Source organism: Podarcis pityusensis (assembly GCF_964106645.2).
Source record: "Podarcis pityusensis genome assembly, chromosome: 17".
NCBI classification, from domain to species: Eukaryota; Metazoa; Chordata; class Lepidosauria; order Squamata; family Lacertidae; genus Podarcis; species Podarcis pityusensis.
In genome coordinates, this window is record NC_138042.1 from 8488546 (window position 1) to 8510406 (window position 21861).

The following is a 21861-nucleotide window of genomic DNA, read 5'->3' on the forward strand; positions in this document are numbered from 1 at the left end:
CAAGAGTTTGCCGAAACCTCGCAAGAGGTCACCAGAACCTGCCGTGGTCACGTCTGCTTTGCCGCCACACAGCGAGGTAAGAAGGGATGCTTTGGCGGGAGTGGGGTGGCATGGCAGCCGAGTGGGGTAGCACCTGAGGCAAAATGGGATGCCATGTCCTTGCTCTTCACCATGTTCCTGCGGTAGTGGAAAGCGCAGCTGCAGAGCCGTCCTTCCCATAGGACTTAGTGGTGCGTTGCGCCAGGGCGTGGCCACTCAGGGGCGCCCCAGCAAGTGGGGGAGCTGCGCGGCTTTGCCAGCGGCCTCTCCTTTCTCTGCATGCCCACCAGCTGCGCTCCACCAACCATAAGGCTGGCAGGTGTGCAGCTTCCCTCCCAAGCCGCCTCGTGAGGAGAGTGATCCCCGCAGAGGCTTGGGAGGCTTAGGATGGAAGGTGCGCCCCGCCAACCATATGGCTGGCAGGTGCACAGCTTCTCTCCCAAGCCTCTACGAGGATCGCTCTCCCGCAGCGGCATGGGGGAGAGTTGCGCCTCCCCCCCGATGGCTGGCAGTGTGCAGCTATGGCCACCCCAACACTATCTGTGGTAATTTGGGGGCGCTGGGCGGATATTTGCACCCCGGCGCCGCATTTGCTAAAGATGGCCCTGCGCAGCTGGTTAGGCTGGGCCTTTTCTACGGCCACCAAACCCAAGACAGTGGAACTCCCTGCCTCAGGAGAGCCATTCAGCTCCCTCTCTCTCTTGACCTTTCATCAGGATTCGGCTGCTGCTTTATGATTTCATACCTTTTTTTGCTCGTCCTCTTGGTTATTTTATTATTTTGTTGTTTGCTCTCTGTGAAAAAAGCAGGTGAAGAAAGTATTTACGGTAAATAAAATGAATGTTACTTGCCCCTCAGGGCTTCAAGATCCAGCCTGGTCTTCAGACTTTGTATTTTTTTAAAAAAATGTGTACGCTGCCAAGAGAGGCAACCTGAAATATTTTGGTTCCTGGCTTTGTACCCCAAAATTTGTCTACTAAGGCACACCACCTTAGCTGGGCCTTGTCAGAAAACAGCTCTCCCCATGGCTGCTGCTAGAAAAGAGAGGCCTTTATAGCACCCTGAACTCCTGGCAAAGAATTGAGCAAAGTTGAGTGAAAGCTGGGCTTTTTTGCTTCTTCTTTGGCACCTCCTCCTCCGGGGTGGGGTGAGGAAGTTCCCCAGCCCCCACACCAGCCCTTTTTTCTCTCTTTGTGGTCTGATGTCAGTTGCAAAAGAGGAAGCTGTCGCCTGTTGCAGTTTCGCAGCCGCCAGGAAGGGTGCTGCTGGTGGCTGTGGAAAGCAGCCCCGGCGCAGCACCCAGAAGCAGCCCCTTGGGTGTTGGTGGTGGTGAGAATGGAGCTGTGGAAGCAATGCGCCCGCTGGCTTATCCAGTGCCGGGTGCTGCCCCCCAACCACAGAGTGACCTGGGAGGGTGCCCAGGTCTGCGACTTGGCCCAAGCCTTGCGCGATGGCGTCCTACTCTGCCAGCTCCTCAACAACCTCACGGCTCACGCTGTCAACTTGCGGGAGATCAACTTGCGCCCCCAAATGTCCCAGGTAAGCAATGAGGCAAGGGAAAGAGGGTCGTGTCGCTTGAGCCAGCAAGGTCTCTGTGTCTGCGTTGCTCTGAAGAAAGAGCAGGGTGGAAGCACAGTCTCTCACAACCAGAAATTCTTCAGTGGAGCTTGTGAAGCTAGCGCTGGTCGCTGAGGGCATCTACAGCTTTTGGGCATCCCCATGGACATTTGTGTGTCAGGATTTAGGGTTTTAGCCTCTGAATAATTTGGGGTAGAGAGAGGCAGGTGTCAGAGGATCTAGGCAGCAAGAACAAGAGTAAAGAGCAAGGGAATCGAGTGTGGTATTTATGATTTATGCCACCAATATATGTGAGCTGTGATAGCAGGAAGGGAGAGCATGTGATGATGCGCACCACCCATAAGCGGGAGCATGAAATCCACCTCGTATTTGTACGCTGAATCTGGTGGGAAAAGGGTTAAGCTACCTCTGAGGAAGTAATTGCTGTGTGATCTTGCATGTGTAGGTGGGGAAGTATTGGTCTGCCTGTAGCTGCTGTGCAAAGCAAGGATGGGGAGGGGTTTCAAGGTGCACAGTGGTGTGGGACAGATGTGTAGATTTCGCTTTGACTGTGAGACAGGAGGGCTGATGCCTCTGCTGATGTGCATGCGTAGAGATGAGGTGAAATCGGCTGGTGGAAATAAGGAGGAAGCACGGAAAGGGGTTATGCAAGAGTGATGTGGGACATATACATATGGAAAGGCACAGGCCTAACCTAAGGCGAGGTGCATGACCGGCATGTGAACAGCCATGGCTGCAGGCAGCTGATATGGTCTGAGAGAGGCTCTGTGGCCACTCAAGTCAAGATGTAAGAAGGGAATGTATACAGACCTGTGTGTAGATCGTATACGAGACTAAATTGAGCGTGGTTCCTTTGAATGTTAGGCCCTTGCTGGTGAATTTTTCATCATAAAATGCAAACTCTGGAATCAGAAACCTTGATGAGAATAAGGGGTGCTCATTTTGACCATGACAGTTAACTTCTCGTACAGTTAGGTGTTGTTGTTGTTTTTCAAAAAAAGAAAACTTCTGCAATTGATAAGTCATACCAAAATGACAGCAGGTGATATGTGGCAGGATGGAAATTGAGGGAGAATCATTTGTGGGCTTAGGTTTTCAAAGTATGAAGTCTCACCTGTAGAAGCACCACCCAGACCTTATTCGATTTAGCAGATGCTGCCTTCACCTTCTGAAGCGTTTCCCAAGCGCAACAGGTTGAAACTTGCTGTTTGTTTAGAAATGAAGAGAGCTCATATTTCTGAGAACTCTGTAAACTTTGTGGGCAAGTGGCAATTGTAGTGGGTGAGGCAGGGGAGACATTTTGTGTCAAGGAAGAAAGCTTGGTTTTGCTTAGGCAAATTTCTCTTTTGTGTATAGGAGCACAGTCTCATATCTCACATCACGGCAGTGTAGCCTACAGGGAAGAGAATTTTCCTGCAGCCATTTCCTCTTGGCTCTTATTGTACATGGCCTGACTTGCCTGGCGTTTAGCGAGTTGTATTTGTTTCTCAAACTGTTTGAATTCGAGCTGCACACCATATATTTAAAGCACATGACTTCCTGCAAAGAATTGTGGGAACTGCAGTTTCCCTCTAACAGACGTGCAAATCCCAGCACCCCTCACAATCAACAGTTCTCAGGATTCTTTGGGGGGAGCCCATGTACTTTAAATGTGCATTGGATGAGTTTTAAATGTACATTGTGGAACTGCCCATATTTTGCTCTCTCCCCAACAAGTATATGAACCCGGCTGATCAATGAGATCTGGCGAGTCGAGCGCGGCCACTTGCACATTACACACACACAAAAAACCCCAGGGGAAGAAGCACTGGTCAAAAAGAGGGCAGATTTACATAATTCTTTGCATATGTTAACTTGCATGTGCATAGGCAGAAGTAGAACTAATGACTGTAAATTTAAATACAATGCATCTAACTAAAGTAGAGAAGACTGTGACCAGGTGACCTGGTTAGCCCAGGTGCTAACAGCTGATGGGCTATTTCTCTTTTTTTCTTTTTTCTTTTCAAATAATCTTTATTAGTTTTTCAATTAGATACTCCACATACACATATTGTATTACATTTATACTTGCTCTTCAGAGCTGACTTCTCTCCTTCTTCTGGTTTTTTATATCACATATAATTTTATCCCATTACTTTCTTCCATTTTATATATTTTTATTCATTTTCCATATTTGTCCATAGTGTATCCATAAACAAATAAGTCCTCGTTTTTATACAATTCTTGTTGTCTGTCTGTATTCATTTACCACTACTGTTAGTTATATTAGTTTCCTTATACATTTTGCTTCTTATTATTTTCATTATCCATCACTTTTCTTAAACTTTCCCATTAAGAGGTTTGTTTCCAACTCTACTGGTTTTACCATTTCATCTTATCTTTCCTACATACAACATAAATTTTTGCTGATGGGCTATTTCAAGGCACCTGCTCTCCCTCCTTATGTCCTCTGTGGAGTAAGGCAGATGTCCACCCTAGGAAAGTCTAGCTTGTTGATTAGGGCTGGGCCGGCCCTACCATTAGCAGAGTGGGAAAGTATACCCTGTGTGTGCCACATGGCCTACCCTACACACCTTGAGCTACTCTGCCGTCCTCTGGAGTGGTGGACGCTATTTCATTGCCAGCATGGAGATAATATTCAGCTGCCATCCCAGACAGCTTCTGTGCAAGGAGCGAGAATGCCACCTTGTCCTTCTACAGGCAGCAAAATGTCTTGGGCTGGCCTTGGGGAAAGGAATATTAGCAGTGCTAATATATTTCTAGTAAAAGGGGTGCCAGAACTCAGCTGCCTTGTTCTCTTATACAGTGGTACCTCAGAGGTTAAGTACTTAATTTGTTCCAGAGGTCCATTCTTAACCTGAAAATGTTTTTAACTTGAAGCACCACTTTAGCTAATGGGACCTCCTTGCAGCCACCGCGCCGCCGGAGCACGATTTCTGTTCTCATCCTGAAGCAAAGTTCTTAACCCGAGGTACTATTTCTGGCTTAGCGGAGTCTGTAACCTGAAGCGTATGTAACCTGAAGCGTCTGTAACCCAAGGTACCACTGTGGAGAGGTTCAGGGATCAAATCAGAAGCCAGGATCGCTTTCGTAATTCCAGGACTGTCCTGGAAAATTGGGACACTTGGAGGGTATGCCCTCCCGGCCACAAAGGTAGCAGCAAAGCAGAGCAGGCCAGCAGCTCTCGAAGAAGAAGAGGAGGAGGAGGAGGAGGAGGAGGAGGAGGAGGAGGAGGAGGAGGAGAAGAAGAAGAAGAAGAAGAAGAAGAAGAAGAAGAAGAAGAAGGAAAAGAATTTGGATTTGATATCCTGCTTTATCACTACCTTAAGGAGTCTCAAAGCGGCTAACATTCTCCTTTCCCTTCCTCCCCCACAACAAACACTCTGTGAGGTGAGTGGGGCTGAGAGACTTCAGAGAAGTGTGACTGGCCCAAGGTCACCCAGCAGCTGCAAGTGGAGGAGCGGGGAAGCGAACCCGGTTCACCAGATTACAAGCCACCGCTCTTAACCACTACACCACACAGAAGCAGGTTATCCCACCCCAGCATAACTATCTCCCCCGAGTCCGTGGGATCAGTGGTTAAGGACGTGCTGGCTGTGCTAAACCCTCACTCATTTCCACTGATGCATCATGAATAGGAAGTATGTGGGAGTGGCCACATCAGCAAGAAGGTACCACTGTAATGGCAATGGCGCCCACCTGAGAGGTGCCGGAACTGAGTTCCTGTGAGTTCCAGCTGAAAAAAGCCCTGAATGTTAAGGTTTTATTAGGACACATGTAGCTCCCCACTCTCTGGATTGGCTCCAGTATTATTGACTCAATCCATCTTAGGAGGAAGCAAGGTGATGAGCCTGGCAATGAGACAACATGGCAGATTAGCGTTGCCCACGCAACTGAGGTGTTTGGCGGGAAGTCCTGGCTGTTTTGTTTGTTTGGTGTCTGAGCCAGCTGTAAGGTATTTTTTGTGCTGGCACCATCATCAGCATTGTTATCACTTGGACAACTGCTTGATTTCTGTACAGTGGTACCTCAGGTTACATACGCTTCAGGTTACACACTCCGCTAACCCAGAAATAGTGCTTCAGGTTAAGAACTTTGCTTCAGGATAAGAACAGAAATCATTCTCCGGCGGCACGGCGGCAGCAGGAGGCCCCATTAGCTAAAGTGGTGCTTCAGGTTAAGAACAGTTTCAGGTTAAGAACGGACTTCTGGAACAAATTAAGTACTTAACCCGAGGTACCACTGTAAAGCACAGCCAAGGTACAGTGGTACCTCTGGTTACATACGTTTCAGGTTACATACGCTTCAGGTTATAGACTCCTCTAACCCAGAAATAGTACCTTGGGTTAAGAACTTTGCTTCAGGATGAGAACAGAAATTGTGCTCCGGCGGCGCGGCAGCAGCGGGAGGCCCCATTAGCTAAAATGGTGCTTCAGGTAAAGAACAGTTTCAGGTTAAGAACGGACCTCCGGAACGAATTAAGCACTTAACCCGAGGTACCACTGTACTAAGGGAGCCAGGCTTCTGGGCTCAGCCCACCACACCATTTAACACGCTGCCATGCGATGCTGCAACAATCATGGCTGTGCATTTTCTTTTTAGCCACAGCTTCTGTTGAGGCAAGATGGATGCCGCCCAAGCAATGTGGCGCATCAGAAGAGTCACCTGCAGAAGAGTGGAATGTGTGTGCTGCCTTCACATCTTGTTTCCCGCTCTGGGATCCAGGCACATGCTCAGCCCACTATATTAAAAACAAAGCGGTGCTTCCAACAGATTCTATCAGGCTTTCCCCCAGATACCAGGTTTTTTCAAATCATAAGTTGGCACCCAGGGTTGGTGTAGCAGCTCTTCGACATCCTTCTCCACGCTACCCTCTTATAATCTGTTGCAGAATGGATCTGATTCTTAGGACTAGAATGAGGCTAATACTTGTTGGAGTGCCAGTGCCCTGCTTCAATGGCTTGCCGATGAGGTAGGGACTTGCACCAAAATAGCTCAAAAACAGCTAGAGTCCAGTTGCCGTTGACTTTGCATCATCAATTTTATAATGAAATGATTTTACAATGTTTTATCATTTTACTGTTGTTAGCCACTCTGAGCCCGGCTTCAGCTGGGGAGGGCGGGATATAAATAAAACTTATTATTATTATTATATTATCTAGCAGTGGTTATTCTTCTAGGCTGCGGCAGAGGGAGAGAAAGGACGCAGGGATATTCCATGGGCTATGCTGAAATACTAACTGCCTTCGGCTCTTATTTTGCATCATCTGTCACCTAACAGTAATCATTGCATCCGGCAACCTGAATTTCTGCTGTCTTAATTGGACTTTATAAAAACTGTAAGAACTGCTGCCTGAATTTCCTTTTTTTCTTTTCCCTTCCCCTCTTCTACCTTTTCTGTCATGTCTTTTAAATTGAGCACCAAAGGGCATTGTTATTGCCTTGTTATTGATCTATAGCTGCTCTGGGAACCTTTTTGACTGAAGAGTGAAAATGCTTTAAACAAATTAAAGAAGGGCAAACCATGGTTTGATGTACCCTGAAGTGCTTATGCTCATGATGAAAGTAAACATTACCCGACTGCTTTCTGCTACTGCGAGGGCATTTGAATCGAAGCTTAGCACAACAGAAAAATAAATGCTTGATGTGCACTAGGAAGTATGTCAATGAAAGCAGAACATCTCCTTGCAGTATTTTCCTTGCTTGTTGTTTCCCTTGCAATGCTTTTAGATCAGAATACAGATATTTGCCAGAGTTTATTGTACCCACAAAACCCATCTCTGGACTGATCTGATAAAAGCTTGCAATTCTGCAGTAGCCACCCTAGGCATCTAGTCATACTGTTGGTGGAAGCAGAAATTCCTTTCCAGGCAGCCCAATCTTATGAGGGCAAGATATAATATTTCCAGACCTCTCCAGAGGGTTGTAAGAAGGCATCCATTGTGTTCTGCCTTGTATTTTTTGCAGGCATCTCTGTTTCTATTCTGCTGCAGTTCAGCTTTCAACAAAAACTACAATATTTGTCTCAATGGTCTGCAGTGGTGAATTTTTATGCAATAAATTATGTCCTTAAATTATCATTATGCTACTCCACACCATTCATTTCAGTGCAAAGGAAACCCAGTGCAAGTTGGGGGAGGGTTGTCATCAATTTCATATTGTTACACATTGTTTGGTGACTGAAAATCACAGCAACAGGGAATACCAATCGTACACACTGGAACGATTCCCATTCTGGACATGGGACAAATAAGGGAACATTGGTGATTTTGGCTCCCATTTCTATCTGTAGCTGCTCCAGGAACCTTTTTGGCTGATGAGCCACCAAGTCTGAATTTGTGGGAAATGTTACGAAGCCTGGAATTATGATAATCACTCCTTCTAATGGCAAATTCATGCGCTGAGTGGTGCAAGGATTGTTGCTAAGCTGAGGCCACTGAGAAACAAGAGGGAAGTATCAGCAGACTTGGGGAAACCCAGGGCTTGCAGAAGTACAGGAAAATGTTTTTTAAAAATACCCCAGAGAGCACAAAGGTGACTTACAATAGACGTTAAAACAATGAAAAACTGTCCAACAAGAAGCTGTGAGCTTACAAAATGCTGATCACAGTTGAACCAAGAGGGAGAGAGAGGCAGGCAGCCAGAAAAGGGTCCGAAGAAACCAGAAGTCAGACAGACTTTACTATAAGTGCATTTGTTGCAATAATATCAGGATCTGTTTTCTTTTAAAAAAAACAACCATCAAATGTGCTTCCCTCCTCAACTAGATCAGGATCAGTGTGGTGTGAGCAATATGTGAACATAATACAGATTTATTGTATACTGTGGTCCTAAGATCTGGATCCCATGCTTGGTTTTTTTAATAATATTAAAACCTGTGGTTGCTGCAAGCATAAAATTTAAAATATCATGTAGTTAGGCTCTACATGAGTCTATTAATTGATTTCTGCAAATGCATGTGTGTGGCATTTATCCCTTTACTTCTGAAACTATTCCCTCTCAAAGCCTTGACAGCTCTTCTTCCAGGCTGATACGATCCCTGAACAAGAATGATCTGCTCCACGATAAAAAGTAGGGAAACATTGCAATATTCTGTTGCTTGTACCTGTAAGTCGATCCGAGGGAGATTCAGCACAGCTTCTGCAAAAGGAAGTACCCCAGCTTCACAACCTTTTTTTAGAATTTGTGGAGAGTGTTTGAGAAATAACGTCTTGACAAATACTCTCTCTAAGACTTGGAAGGAATTGCAGCTGTCATGGGATAAGGTGGCAGGTCATTATCTGAATCAGTAATAGTCCAAAAGACAGTAAAATTGTGTCTAGCAAGGAATAAATGGACAGTGCTCACAATGAAGGAACCAGGAAGCAAAATTGTACAGGGCTTTGTATTTTTTTATTCATAAGCAATTTGGAGTCGAGGGCGAGTCACAAGGCAGCCAAGTAGCCAAGTTTGCTGGCAAACTATTCAGGAAGTTGTTTTTTTAATAACTGAACTAGTAAGAGCTCCAAAAGTAGGGTATTCAAATTCTCCAAATCCCAACATTCTAGTTCCTCAAATCCCAACAGACTAATCTGCATAGGATGCAAATTATTTCCCAGTTACACAAACCAAATGGTAGGTTGAGGAAGATTTAAGCAACGTTGCTTTTTCCATGGTCCCCTGCCAATGCTGCTTTATCTGGGCTAGTTTCCCTGTCCTTGAAGTCCCCCTTCTCAAGAGCTCCTCCAGACAACACTTTTAGTCTGCATTCAAGGCAGTCTGTACTGGGATGGACTTACACGCTCCTGCATTAAGGGCTGCTTGCACCCTCAATAATTTCTGAACCATGACATGGCATTTGCTGCAAACTGTGTGGTATCCATTGCTCTCCCCCACCCCCCCAAGAAAAAGTTACTTTTCATACTAAAATTTTCCATTTTAAAAATACACCTCTGATGCGCTACAGCCCTAGGGTGCTCTTGCACTATACCGTACTGACTTGAATTTGCTTCTTGCTCATGTGGCCACTCCCACATACTTCCTATTCATGATGCATCAGTGGAAATGAGTGAGGGTTTAGCACAGCCAGCACGTCCTTAACCACTGATCCCACGGACTCGGGGGAGATAGTTATGCTGGGGTGGGATAACCTGCTTCTGTGTGGTGTAGTGGTTAAGAGCGGTGGCTTGTAATCTGGTGAACCGGGTTCGCTTCCCCACTCCTCCACTTGCAGCTGCTGGGTGACCTTGGGCCAGTCACACTTCCTTGAAGTCTCTCAGCCCCACTCACCTCACAGAGTGTTTGTTGTGGGGGAGGAAGGGAAAGGAGAATGTTAGCCGCTTTGAGACTCCTGAAGGTAGTGATAAAGCAGGATATCAAATCCAAATTCTTTTCCTTCTTCTTCTTCTTCTTCTTCTTCTTCTTCTCCTCCTCCTCCTCCTCCTCCTCCTCCTCCTCCTCCTCCTCCTCTTCTACTTCGAGAGCTGCTGGCCTGCTCTGCTTTGCTGCTACCTTTGTGGCCGGGAGGGCATACCCTCCAAGTGTCCCAATTTTCCAGGACAGTCCTGGAATTACGAAAGCGATCCTGGCTTCTGATTTGATCCCTGAACCTCTCCACAGTGGTACCTTGGGTTACAGACACTTCAGGTTACAGACTCCCCTAACCCAGAAATAGTACCTCAGGTTATGAACTTTGCTTCAGGGTGAGAACAGAAATCGCACAGCAGTGGCGTGGCAGCAGCAGGAGGCCCCATTAGCTAAAGTGGTACCTCAGGTTAAGAACAGTTTCAGGTCAAGAACGGACCTCCAGAACGAATTAAGTTCTTAACCTGAGGTACCACTGCACAAAGAAGTCCTGTACAGTGGTACCTCGGGTTACAGACGCTTCAGGCTACAGACTCCGCTAACCCAGAAATAGTGCCTCGGGTTAAGAACTTTACCTCAGGATGAGAACAGAAATCACATGGCAGCAGCAGGGGGGCCCATTAGCTAAAGTGGTACCTCAGGTTAAGAACAGTTTAAAGTTAAGAATGGATCTCCAGAACGAATTAAGTTCTTAACCTGAGGTACCACTGTATTTCCCCCGCCAGTGCTGCTGCTGCCAACTTCAGAGAAGAGGATGAGCCAGCGCTTGTCCCAAGCAACAATGGTGGCTGCAGCTGCGAGGGAGCGTCTCACTGCCTAACAATGGCTGCAGTTGTTGACCTTTTTGAGTTTTGCCCAAATGGGCTGCCATGCGCCTGGATTTTCCTGGACATTTGCCTGATTACCCCCCGGACACTGTTGCCGACTGCAGTATTCTGGAGGTGTCCAGGAAAATCCGGGCATAGGACAAGTCTAGCCAAGGACCAGCCCTGTGTGATACACTGTCTCTGAGAGGCAGGTAGAGGACAGGGCTACCCTGGATGGGAAGAAAGGGCAACAGAGTAGAGTGCAAGGAGTTTTGATTTAAAAAAATGTTTTGTTCATCCATTGCCGGAGGAAGAGGAGGGCAGGGGGAGCGCACCACCCCCAGCACCACGATACCAGTGGGGTGCCATCGCGGCTGGCCCCCCCATGCTGGAGGCCACGCCCCCAGGACATGTGCCACGCCCCTGGGGCACGCACCAGCCACGCCCCCGCCTGCTCTCCTCCCCCCCGGTGCTGGAGCATGAAGCTCCGCCACTGTGTGCGTCTGCATCTAATCTTTGTCTTTTCTTAAAATTTATTTATTGGTGTGTGTTTTTCTTTCTGTAAATCTTTGTTGTTGTTTGGTCGTTTAGTCGTGTCCGACTCTTCGTGACCCCATGGACCACAGCACGCCAGGCACTCCTGTCTTCCACTGCCTCCTGCAGTTTGGTCAAACTCATGCTGGTAACTTCAAGAACACTGTCCAACCATCTCGTCCTCTGTCGTCCCCTTCTCCTTGTGCCCTCCATCTTTCCCAACATCAGGGTCTTTTCCAGGGAGTCTTCTCTTCTCATGAGGTGGCCAAAGGATTGGAGCCTCAGCTTCAGGATCTGTCCTTCCAGTGAACACTCAGGGCTGATTTCCTTCAGAATGGATAGGTTTGATCTTCTTGCAGTCCATGGGACTCTCAAGAGTCTCCTCCAGCACCATAATTCAAAAGCATCCATTCTTCGGCGATCAGCCTTCTTTATGGTCCAGCTCTCACTTCCATACATCACGACTGGGAAAACCATAGCTTTAACTATACCTCTGTAAATCTACCAAAGAATAAAATCAGGACTAATGAGTTTTCTCAGGACAGTGGAGGGCATGTGTACTGTGTCCCATTGGTGTCGTGTGGGTGGCACTCGCCCTTTTTCTGATAGGCTATGTTTTGCGGGGGGACAAAAAAAGGAGGGTTGAGGAGGGTTAGTTGAAGGAGAGCGAGAAATGTCCCTAGTTTCATCTGAGGAAGGTTGGAGGATATGGGGAGGGGAGGTGCATCAGTGGGATCAGGAGTCAAGTGAGAAGTAAGGACCTTGTTGCTTTCCTTTCCTCCCTTTGCTCTTGGGGCTGTGACTTATTTCTTTGCCCAGCTGCGGGGTGCAGGGAGCTGGAAGAGGACCATAGCTGTCAACCATCCCTTATTTGGCAGGAAACTCCCTTATCCAGCGCTGTGTCCCGCTGCTGTCCCTTATTGATGATGTCCCTTAAATTTCCTGGGTTTCAAAAGGGGCAGCTCCTCTCCCTCCCTCCCTGCCGGCCAGGGAGGAGGGAGGCTCCAACTGTGTTGCTTGGCTGCGTTGCTCACCCAATAAGGAGTCTAAGAACTGGGGGGGGGGTGGAGCTTGTATGACCGCCCCAAATCGGCCGCGTTGCCTGGGAACCTGCCTTTGCTCAGTGCTTCCCAGCAGAGAGGTGACGGTGGTTTTCCTTGCTGCATCCCCTTTGCCGGGTTGCTGCGCTGTGGGAACCACCGCTTGAGGCTTTGTTTGGCTGCTGGCTGGGCTTTCTGCCTTTGGCTCGTAGGGACTCAGAAGTTGAACATACCTGTGTCCAGAAAATCCCTTAATTTGGCTGCTGATCCCTTTTTTTCGAGGCTGCTGGTCCTTATTTTCAAATCTGTAAGTTTACAGCTATGGAGAGGACTGAGGAATGGTGGCAGGTGAATGGGCAAGAGAAGGGCTTTCCCTGCATTCCCATGCATAAACTCCAAGCTCTGCATACACAGCACTTATATATGCTTGGGGGTTTTCCCCCTGCAAAAGATGATAACATGGGTTTCCACTCAAGCACAATTGCTCAGAGGATCTTTCCCCTGTCTTGAGCCACCACTGGGAGGTGGAAGAGAGAAGTTAGGCTTGCAAATGCTTACAGCTGCTCAAGTCTCTGTCTGAGCATTTCCCAGACTCTGAGTCACCCACTGGAAACTCAGTTCTCTTTCCTTGGTCATTGGTTCACATGAAGTGCTTGGCTTGTGCATTTGACCCTTAGGATCCTAGGCTGGAATTGACCAAAAGGAACGTCATGTCAGCAAATGCTCACCTATGAGTTTGGGACATTTCTATGATGGAAGGGCCAGTCTGAAGGAACAAGCAACCCAGTGTTTTCTAAGTAGTGGTTATATTTTGGGGGTACTGATCAGGTGTGTGCCCCGATCCCTTGCAATGTTGGCCAAGGACACATGGTTGGGATGTGCATGGCCATCTGGCTTGAGAGCAGTACATGTGAAAAGGATCTAGGAGTCTTGGTTGACCACAAGCTTGACATGAGCCAACAGTGTGATGCGGCAGCTAAAAAAGCCAATGCAATTCTGGGCTGCATCAATAGGAGTATAGCATCTAGATCAAGGGAAGTAATAGTGCCACTGTATTCTGCTCTGGTCAGACCTCACCTGGAGTACTGTGTCCAGTTCTGGGCACCACAGTTCAAGAAGGACACTGACAAACTGGAACGTGTCCAGAGGAGGGCAACCAAAATGGTCAAAGGCCTGGAAACGATGCCTTACGAGGAACGGCTAAGGGAGCTGGGCATGTTTAGCCTGGAGAAGAGGAGGTTAAGGGGTGATATGATAGCCATGTTCAAATATATAAAAGGATGTCACATAGAGGAGGGAGAAAGGTTGTTTTCTGCTGCTCCAGAGAAGCGGACACGGAGCAATGGATCCAAACTACAAGAAAGAAGATTCCACCTAATCATTAGGAAGAACTTCCTGACAGTAAGAGCTGTTCGACAGTGGAATTTGCTGCCAAGGAGTGTGGTGGAGTCTCCTTCTTTGGAGGTCTTTAAGCAGAGGCTTGACAACCATATGTCAGGAGTGCTCTGATGGTGTTTCCTGCTTGGCAGGGGGTTGGACTCGATGGCCCTTGTGGTCTCTTCCAACTCTATGATTCTATGATTCTAATAATAATAATAATAATAATAATAATATATTATTTGTACCCCGACCATCTGTCTGGGTTTCCCCAGCCACTCTAGGCGGCTTCCAACAAAGACCCAAGATACACTAAGATGTCACACATTAAAAACTTCCCTGAACAGGGCTGCCTTCAGATGTCTTCTGAATGTCAGATAGTTGTTTATCTCTTTGACATCTGATGGGAGGGCGTTCCACAGGGCGGGCACCACTATCGAGAAGGCCCTCTGCCTGGTTCCCTGTAGCTTTGCTTCTCGCAATGAGGGAGCTGCCAGAAGGCCCTTGGCGCTGGACCTCAGTGTCCGGGCAGAACAATGGGGGTGGAGACACTCCTTCAGGTATACTGGGCCAAAGCCGTTTAGGGCTTTAAAGGTCAACACCAACACTTTGAATTGTGCTCGGAAACGTACTGGGAGCCAATGTACCGTATTTTTTGCACCATAACACTCACTTTTTTCCTCCTAGAAAGTAAGGGGAAATGTCTGTGCGTGTTATGGAGCGATTGCCTGTGGGTGGCAGGGGGGATCTGCTGCAGTCGTGAGCAGAGGATCCATGGTTCCCCTTCCTTCCCTCCTCCGTGGTTACAAAGCATGGATCCACATGGATCCTCAGGATTTTTGCATTGGGCTACTCCAAACTCACTGTCAGATCACATGTCTGTGGCCACAGCATGAACCACAAAAATCATATATCCACTATTTCGTTTAGAATTTTTTTTCCCCTGTTTTCCTTCTCTAAAAACTACGTGCGTGTTATGGTCTGGTGCGTGTTATAGAGCGAAAAATACGGTAGGTCTTTCAAGACTGGTGTTATGTGGTCTCGGCGGCCGCCCCCAGTCACCAGTCTATATGGTGGCACTGCAAGGATTCCTGGAATGGCAGGGTGGCCTGTTTTGCAGAGGGCAGTCCTTTGATGGAAGGTGTGCTCTGTTAGTAGAACAGCTGCCTGGTCTAAGTGTGACTGAAAGATAAGGCTTCCCCACTGTGGACAGATGTATTGTGATTTAAATTACGATGGTTATTTCTGTATTTGAATCTATCCTGATAAATTAGCACATGCTAATCTGTGTCCCTTTTGGGGCTGAAGCTAAGTGGCCATCCTGTGGGGTGGACAAGTTGTGGCACACCCATTTCAGGTGACAAGATTTCCTTGGGAGAACCACAGAGTCATTACTAGACAGAACGATATGGCAGAACCCCCTTCAGTCCCTGTAAGAACTAAATCCGTATAGAGCATCTTTTCCAGGGAAATGTTATACAGTGGTACCTCGAGTTAAGTACTTAATTCGTTCCGGAGGTCTGTTCTTAACCTGAAACTGTTCTTAACCTGAAGCACTACTTTAGCTAATGGGGCCTCCTGCTGCCGCTGCGCCGCCGCTGCACGATTTCTGTCCTCATCCTGAAGCAAAGTTCTTAACCTGAGGTAATATTTCTGGGTTAGTGGAGTCTGTAACCTGAAGCGTATGTAACCTGAAGCGTATGTAACCTGAGGTACCACTGTACGTGGAAAGTCCATGTCTCGGAGGCCTGTTGTCTGAAGATGCAAGTAAGAATAGAAAAACCCGAAATGTTAAGAATGGGGTGTGAATTGTGCTGAATTGCATGGGGTGGGAGAGAAGGCTTTTATTTATTTGTTGTTTTAGATGGTGAAGTACCCGTGGCAAAGTTTTGGTGAAAAATAGTATGGGGAAGAGGATAGTGGTCTCTAAAACATATCTGAATCACTGTATCCTTCTTTTGGAATAGCCTTTGGAACTAGGTAACCTGTGACCCTGAAGATGTTGTTGAACCCCCAAATCCCATCAGCTGTAGGCAGCATGGCCAGTGGCGTCAGGGGTGATGCGATGTCTAGAAACATCTGGAGAATTGAAGTCCCACCCCACTTTCAGAGGGTGTCAAGAGAGCCATGTATCTTGAGGGGAGGGCCTGACTATTAGAACAACTTAGAGGGCCTTTAGCATTCCAGATGCTTTGGCAGGTTACAAACCTATAAACAAGCATGCACACCGAGTTGTTGCTACTGTCGTTGAATGGGGCTAGGTGTTAATTAGAGGGAAACCAATCAAGGACTGGGTTTGTAAGGTAATTGGTGTAGCTGCTCTAGGAGAGAAGGAGCCATCAGAGATTTAAAAAACTAAAAATAAAACCAAAGCTACGTGTGTCTTAGCAACAGGGCAGATTGTGATAGTGTAGATGGAGAGGAAGCCTTGAGAGGGGAGATAATTTTGAGCACTGAGGAAGAGCAGATTGCCATCGCTGTGTAAATCAGTTCAGATTAGGCCTTTCTCGGAAACGTCATAACTAGCAGTTCATGATGCGGCGATAGAGCTTGTTCTTTGCTTGCCGAAGGTCCCAAGACACAGAGTTGCCATGGAGTCAATCAAAAATCCCCTAGTGCAGTGGTTTCCAATTAGCTAAGTACTGTGGGTCTCCAGTTTTTCAGAGCCACTCCAGAAGGATACTGTGGTCAGGTGTATTGCATGCCTGTGCAAATCTGTGGGTCTGTGCCCTCCTTAAGTCCCTTAAGTACTGGACCACACCTCTAGTGTTGTGATAGTACAGACATTTCAGAATGGCATCTTTTCCCGATCCCTTTCACTTTCCTTTTTTGGCACAGTGACTCCTTTAGAAGCGCTGATAAGCAATCTTTACCAAGAGACAAAAAAGAGAAACACAACTCTCTTGAGTTTGTTGGATCCTCTTGGAAGTTTCCAGCACATACACATAAAAATGATTTTTTAAATTGGACTGCATACAAAATTTGGCAGGAATCTGAGGGGATAGGCCAAGAGCGAGTCAGACTTTTCAGATCCAGGTTTAGATCTCAGATTGTGAAAATGCGGACACCAGCAGTGTCCGGCCTATGGTGTGCTTCAGGGCTTTCATCACTGCTCGGTTTTTATTGTAAACTATTAGAAGAAACCCTCCAGACTTGAGCTGGGAGTTTGATTCTGGTTCTAAATTTTTTTATCAATCTGAAAGCAGAGGTATTCACAGCTGTTGCCAAGGGGATGTGGTTAAAGAGGCTGAATCAGAAAAACACACAGCTGAAGTGCAAGCCAAGAGCTTCGTCCAAGCACCTCCTGCAGCTTTGCAAAGGATTCTGGGGCACAACATCACAGCTCTTGGCTCTTGGACCCTCCCTGTCTTCAACATAAACCTCAGCCATCCTCTGCCTCAAATTTATTTGTAGAATGTGCACTTCCGTGGTCTGTTGTGCTTTGCACATGCACGCTAAGTTCAATGCACCTTACTTCCTGGTAAGGGACTGCAGCCTCATCTTCTAAGCAGACCCTGTGTGTTCCACTTCTTGTTGTAAGTTCTCTATTTGGGTAGTTATTTTAGTTCTTCTCCTTTGCACCTGTTCCAGTTCAAATACCTCTGGGTGGCCACAGATGATCAAAACGAGGCCGCATTGCAGATGTCTTTGATGAGGGCTTGCCTAGTTTTATGAGTACTTCTTGTTCTCTACTGATTATTCTGCTCCTCATATTTTGTCCTCCAAATGGCCTTTTCTTTGTACCTAGATAACAATTTAGTGATTTCGTAGTTTTCCATTGGTCGAGATCCCCAGGCCTCTTTGCTTCAACGTAAGTTCCAGCAAGAGTTGCCAACCAACCCCTTGCTTGGATAGCTCACTTGGTAGAGCATAAGACTCTTGATCTCAGGTTCAAGGGTTTGAGCCCCACATTGCGCAAAAGATTCCATGCGTTGCAGGGAGTTGGACTAGATTACCCTTGTGGTCATCTCTGATTCTATGATAGCTCAATGATAACCAGAAGACTCCATCTTGGCCTGCTCTAGTGCCTTTAACAGCAGCTTGATCAGCAGGGCTGCTCCCCAAAGGGTGGCTTTAAGCATTCAGAGGCAGATTTAGAGGAGCATGACCAGTTCAGTCACACTGGGCACCAGCGGTCATTCGCAGGCACCCTCCTGAGTGTTGCTGGAGGGCTCTGAGGGGAAGGCAGTGGAGGGGGACTCAGCAGCCCAGCAGGCCGGGAGCCAAGCCCTGGGCTGCGCTGATTTTGGGAGCGGCATACCGGGGCATATGGACTTGGGCGTCACTTTGTGCTCCAGAGCGCTGTCCCCAAAATAAGCACCACCCAGGGCACCCCACCCTCCCTGCCCCCCATTGGCTACACTACTGCTGGGCACAGAGCCTCGGGTGTGCTGCCAGGGACACCACAACTATTATTTAGAATGCAGCGCAAGGCAGAGAGGAGCGGAATTTTGGTGTTGCACAGGGCACTGCTGAAATTTGTGACCCAAGCTCTTCTTTCGTAAGGATTGACATTTGTTCTGATTCAGCAGTAAACAGCAGGTTTTCTTGGGGGAAGCGGCAGGGGAAAAGAAATGCCTTTTGGACCTGTGCTTAGAAATCACAGGAGAAGTATGGAAGAGCACTCAAGACTAAATATCAGGAAGAAATTTCCGGTGGTGAGAGCTGTTTGGCAGTGGAACAGACTCCCTTGGGAGATGGCGGTCTCCCCTTCATGGGAAGTTTTTTAACAGGTTGGGTGACCGTCTGTCAGGGATGCAGGGGTGCCCGAGTTGTGATTCTTGCATTATAGGGGGTTGAACTAGATGTAGCATGTGTGCCAGCGTCCCCACACTTTCTGCGAGCTGAATCAGAACAAAGGTGTCAGTCCTTACAACACAAAAGCAATGCTTCAGTGGCAGATCTTAGGGTCTCAAATTTCAGCGGTGCCCTGTGCGATGCCAAAATTCAGCTCCCCTCCATCTTGCGCTGCATTCCAAGTAATGGAAGCTGGTGCGCGTGGTCATGCCACGTCTGCTTTGCCCAGTGGGAGCTGTCCATTTTGGCTTGGTGCTGTTCTCTTGTTCTGAGGAGAAAACGGCCCATGACAATGATATTTATCTGCAGCCTGAAGATAAAATTTGATCTTCATAACTAGGTTCACCATAGTTCAGGGAGACACATAGTTTTTCTTCTTCTCTCTTCTATATCTCAACTTGATCCCCTCCCCCTCTTTCCTTTTTCCTTCTGTGATGGAACTCCTATTTGGGGACTTCCCTGGCTTTTTTCTGACCCACGTAGGACCGGTCTGGATAGTTGGCCTTGATAAAGATTTGACCTTTTCATCCCCAAAAAGTTTTTGATTTGAGTTTCTACTGAAATGCGACTGCATTTTAATGTTGTACTTTAATCTTGTTTTTAAGTTGTATTTTAGTCAATTGTTTTATACTTGGTGTTAGCCGCCCTGAGCCCGGTCTTGGCTGGGGAGGGTGGGGTATAAATAAAAATTATTATTATTATTATTATACTCCCACAATATTAGAATTCTGAAATACTAGGCATTAAATGCCCCCTCCAAGAAAAAGCTGTGAAAGGACTAAACCCATACAAGGAATGTAATCTGGTTCTTGGTACCAGTTCAGATTATGATGCAGCAGACTCATCACTCATAATAATTTGCTTGTGTTTTTACTTCTTTTTTTTTTTTTTAAAGTGGGGAGTCCAAACCCACTTTGCTCTGCCCACAAATTCCCTCAGGATCTGGGTTCGAGAGGGGAGAGGAGGGCAAGGATTGCTTGAGGTGTGGAGAGACATGTACTTTACCCCATAATCTGTGTGGGGAAACAGGAGGTAGGGCCTTGTTTACTCTACCATAGATGCAATAGTGTCTCTGATGGAAGTGTGGAAGAACTCCGCAGCTCCTTGCCACCCCTGATGCCACTTCCCCTTTCACGGAAGGTACATGGGGCAGAGTTACCTCAAGGTGTCTGTGCTGGTATAGTCAGGGCAGCAAGTGGCTGCATGGGGTGTGTTGAGTGGGGCTGGTGAAAGGGCTAGAAATTTCCACTCTGACCTTTATGGGTCTTTTGCTAGCTGGCCATATTTAAGGGACGATGAGCCATCTCACTGCGGTTGAAAAATGTGCTGAACACATAACCATCCCAGCCAGCCATGCCACTCAGCACATTTGGCAGGAAGTAAACGTGTTGGGGAAACATGGTCGTATGTCCCCATCCACATGGGATGGGGAAGTCAATTGTGCAACTCAAACGGGGCTTGCTCCTTTCAACTTTCTGAGTTCATGTATGCGCTTGTTGGCATCTGTCTGTCTTGGGAGACAACAGAGGAGCGTGCCTTTCGGAGCGAAGTCAAACCATTGGAGAGTTACAGCACCTGTTGTGAGTGTGGAGACTGATATAGGAGAGACATGTTTTGTTGCAGCTGGGGCGTCTGGTTGTACTGCTGCAAGGTCATTCCTCCTCAACCCATCTCTTCTGCTAAATTTTGCTCCATTGCTCCACCTAGGAATACAAGTGTTAATTGCCACCTGCTTTAAATTTTTTGTCTCAGTGTTATAATTTGAAATATGCAGCTCCCTTCTACGATTGGATGGAAGACTTATACAAACTTGCAACGTATGAACGACTTGCATATAAGTGCAGGCTTGCCATGGACAAATTCAGTGAAATTTGGAATCCATTCTTACAAATACTGTAATAGGTTAAGATCTAGTGAAATACAATAACAAGCTTGTAAAATATACAGTTTTGTGTTTTCTTCCCTCCCCCCTTTATTTTCTATTCTACACGGGTTTTGTTTCTCTTTTTCTTTTTCTCTCTTTTATTTACATATCAGCATGTTTAGTGTACATATAATTATATACTTTTTGAACTTTCAATAAAGATGTTTAAAACAAAGCAAAATATATGTTTTTTTAAATATGTAGCAGATTAATGGTTGTCTCCTGCCAACCTAGCAGTTTGAAAGCACATCAAAGTGCAAGTAGATAAATAGGTACCACTCCGGCGGGAAGGTAAACGGCGTTTCCGTGCGCTGCTCTGGTTTGCCAGAAGCGGCTTAGTCATGCTGGCCACGTGACCTGGAAGCTGTACGTCGGCTCCCTCGGCCAATAAAGTGAGATGAGTGCTGCAACCCCAGAGTCGGTCACGACTGGACCTAATGGTCAGGGGTCCCTTTACCTTTACCTAGCAGATTAATGTGCATGCAAAGTGCTAGAAGGAAACCTGTTGGTACTGGTTACATCATAGTAAGAATTAGAATAATAATAGGGCTGGGGAATCCCTTAGAGCAGGTAGATCTGCTGTTGGTCACACACCCCCTTGGCAGCCTTGCTTAGAGTTAGGGATAACCTAGCAGAATCCAGGGGGAACTAGAAGGCAGTGATAGAACTGAATACGCTGCATGTTTTGCACTATGTTGAGCCATGGTGGTCGTGTTGCTGAGTCTCATTCTCAGCTTATGTTCCTTCTCTGTGCTCTCCTTCCAGTTCCTGTGCCTCAAGAACATCCGAACCTTCCTTGCTGCATGCTGTGAGAAGTTTGGTCTGCGCAAGAGTGACTTGTTTGAGGTCTTCGACTTGTTTGACGTCAGGGATTTTGCAAAGGTTTGATTGCTTCATCTGCCTTCTTCACAAAAATACAGTTTTCGTAGGCACTTTATTATTGTCTTCAAAGGAGTCAAGGTAGCCTGTGAATGTGATACAAATCTGTTTCATACATATAATATGCAACTCAAAAATGTAGCTTTATAGCCACAATAGCCAATAGTCTCCATGTGCAATACATATTAGCAAACTGATACATGTAAATATATTAATCAGCTGTAACATGACACATAAAATGTGCATGCTCTAAACAGATCACATGCTTGCACAGAAAAACTATGGATATGCAAGCTGCCCAAAACTCATGTTCTTTTTTGTGGTTCTTCAAGCAAACACCAAAATATTCCATTCCTCTTAAAACACTTGAATGTACAGGAGTCCTGAGGAAATGCAGACACCCCCATTCCCAAGCCAAGCCCCACTTCCGACTCTGTCAAAAATCCCTTAGCAGCTGGTGCTGCAGTGCTCAGTGAGTGCAACTGTCAGGAAACAGCCAAAATAATGGAAACGTGCTATTTATCCGTATTTATCAATAATGATC

The 21861-nt window shown here is 46.8% G+C and overlaps 1 protein-coding gene across 5 annotated transcripts in view; it reads left to right on the top strand.

Annotated features, from left to right (window-relative positions):
• The first annotated feature begins 1242 nt into the window (after positions 1-1242).
• VAV1 (vav guanine nucleotide exchange factor 1) overlaps positions 1243-21861 on the top strand; it is a 66204-nt gene continuing 45585 nt past the window's right edge. For 2 of the 5 annotated variants that reach the window (XM_080988097.1, XM_080988100.1), the window contains exons 1-2: positions 1245-1578; positions 21204-21320. In XM_080988097.1, coding sequence (XP_080844223.1) covers positions 1375-1578; positions 21204-21320 — 321 coding nt within the window. In that variant the 5' untranslated portion in view covers positions 1245-1374. Of the gene's footprint in view, positions 1579-21203; positions 21321-21861 lie in introns of all 5 variants that reach the window. The other 3 variants (XR_013981005.1, XM_080988098.1, XM_080988099.1) reach the window with 3 other exon arrangements.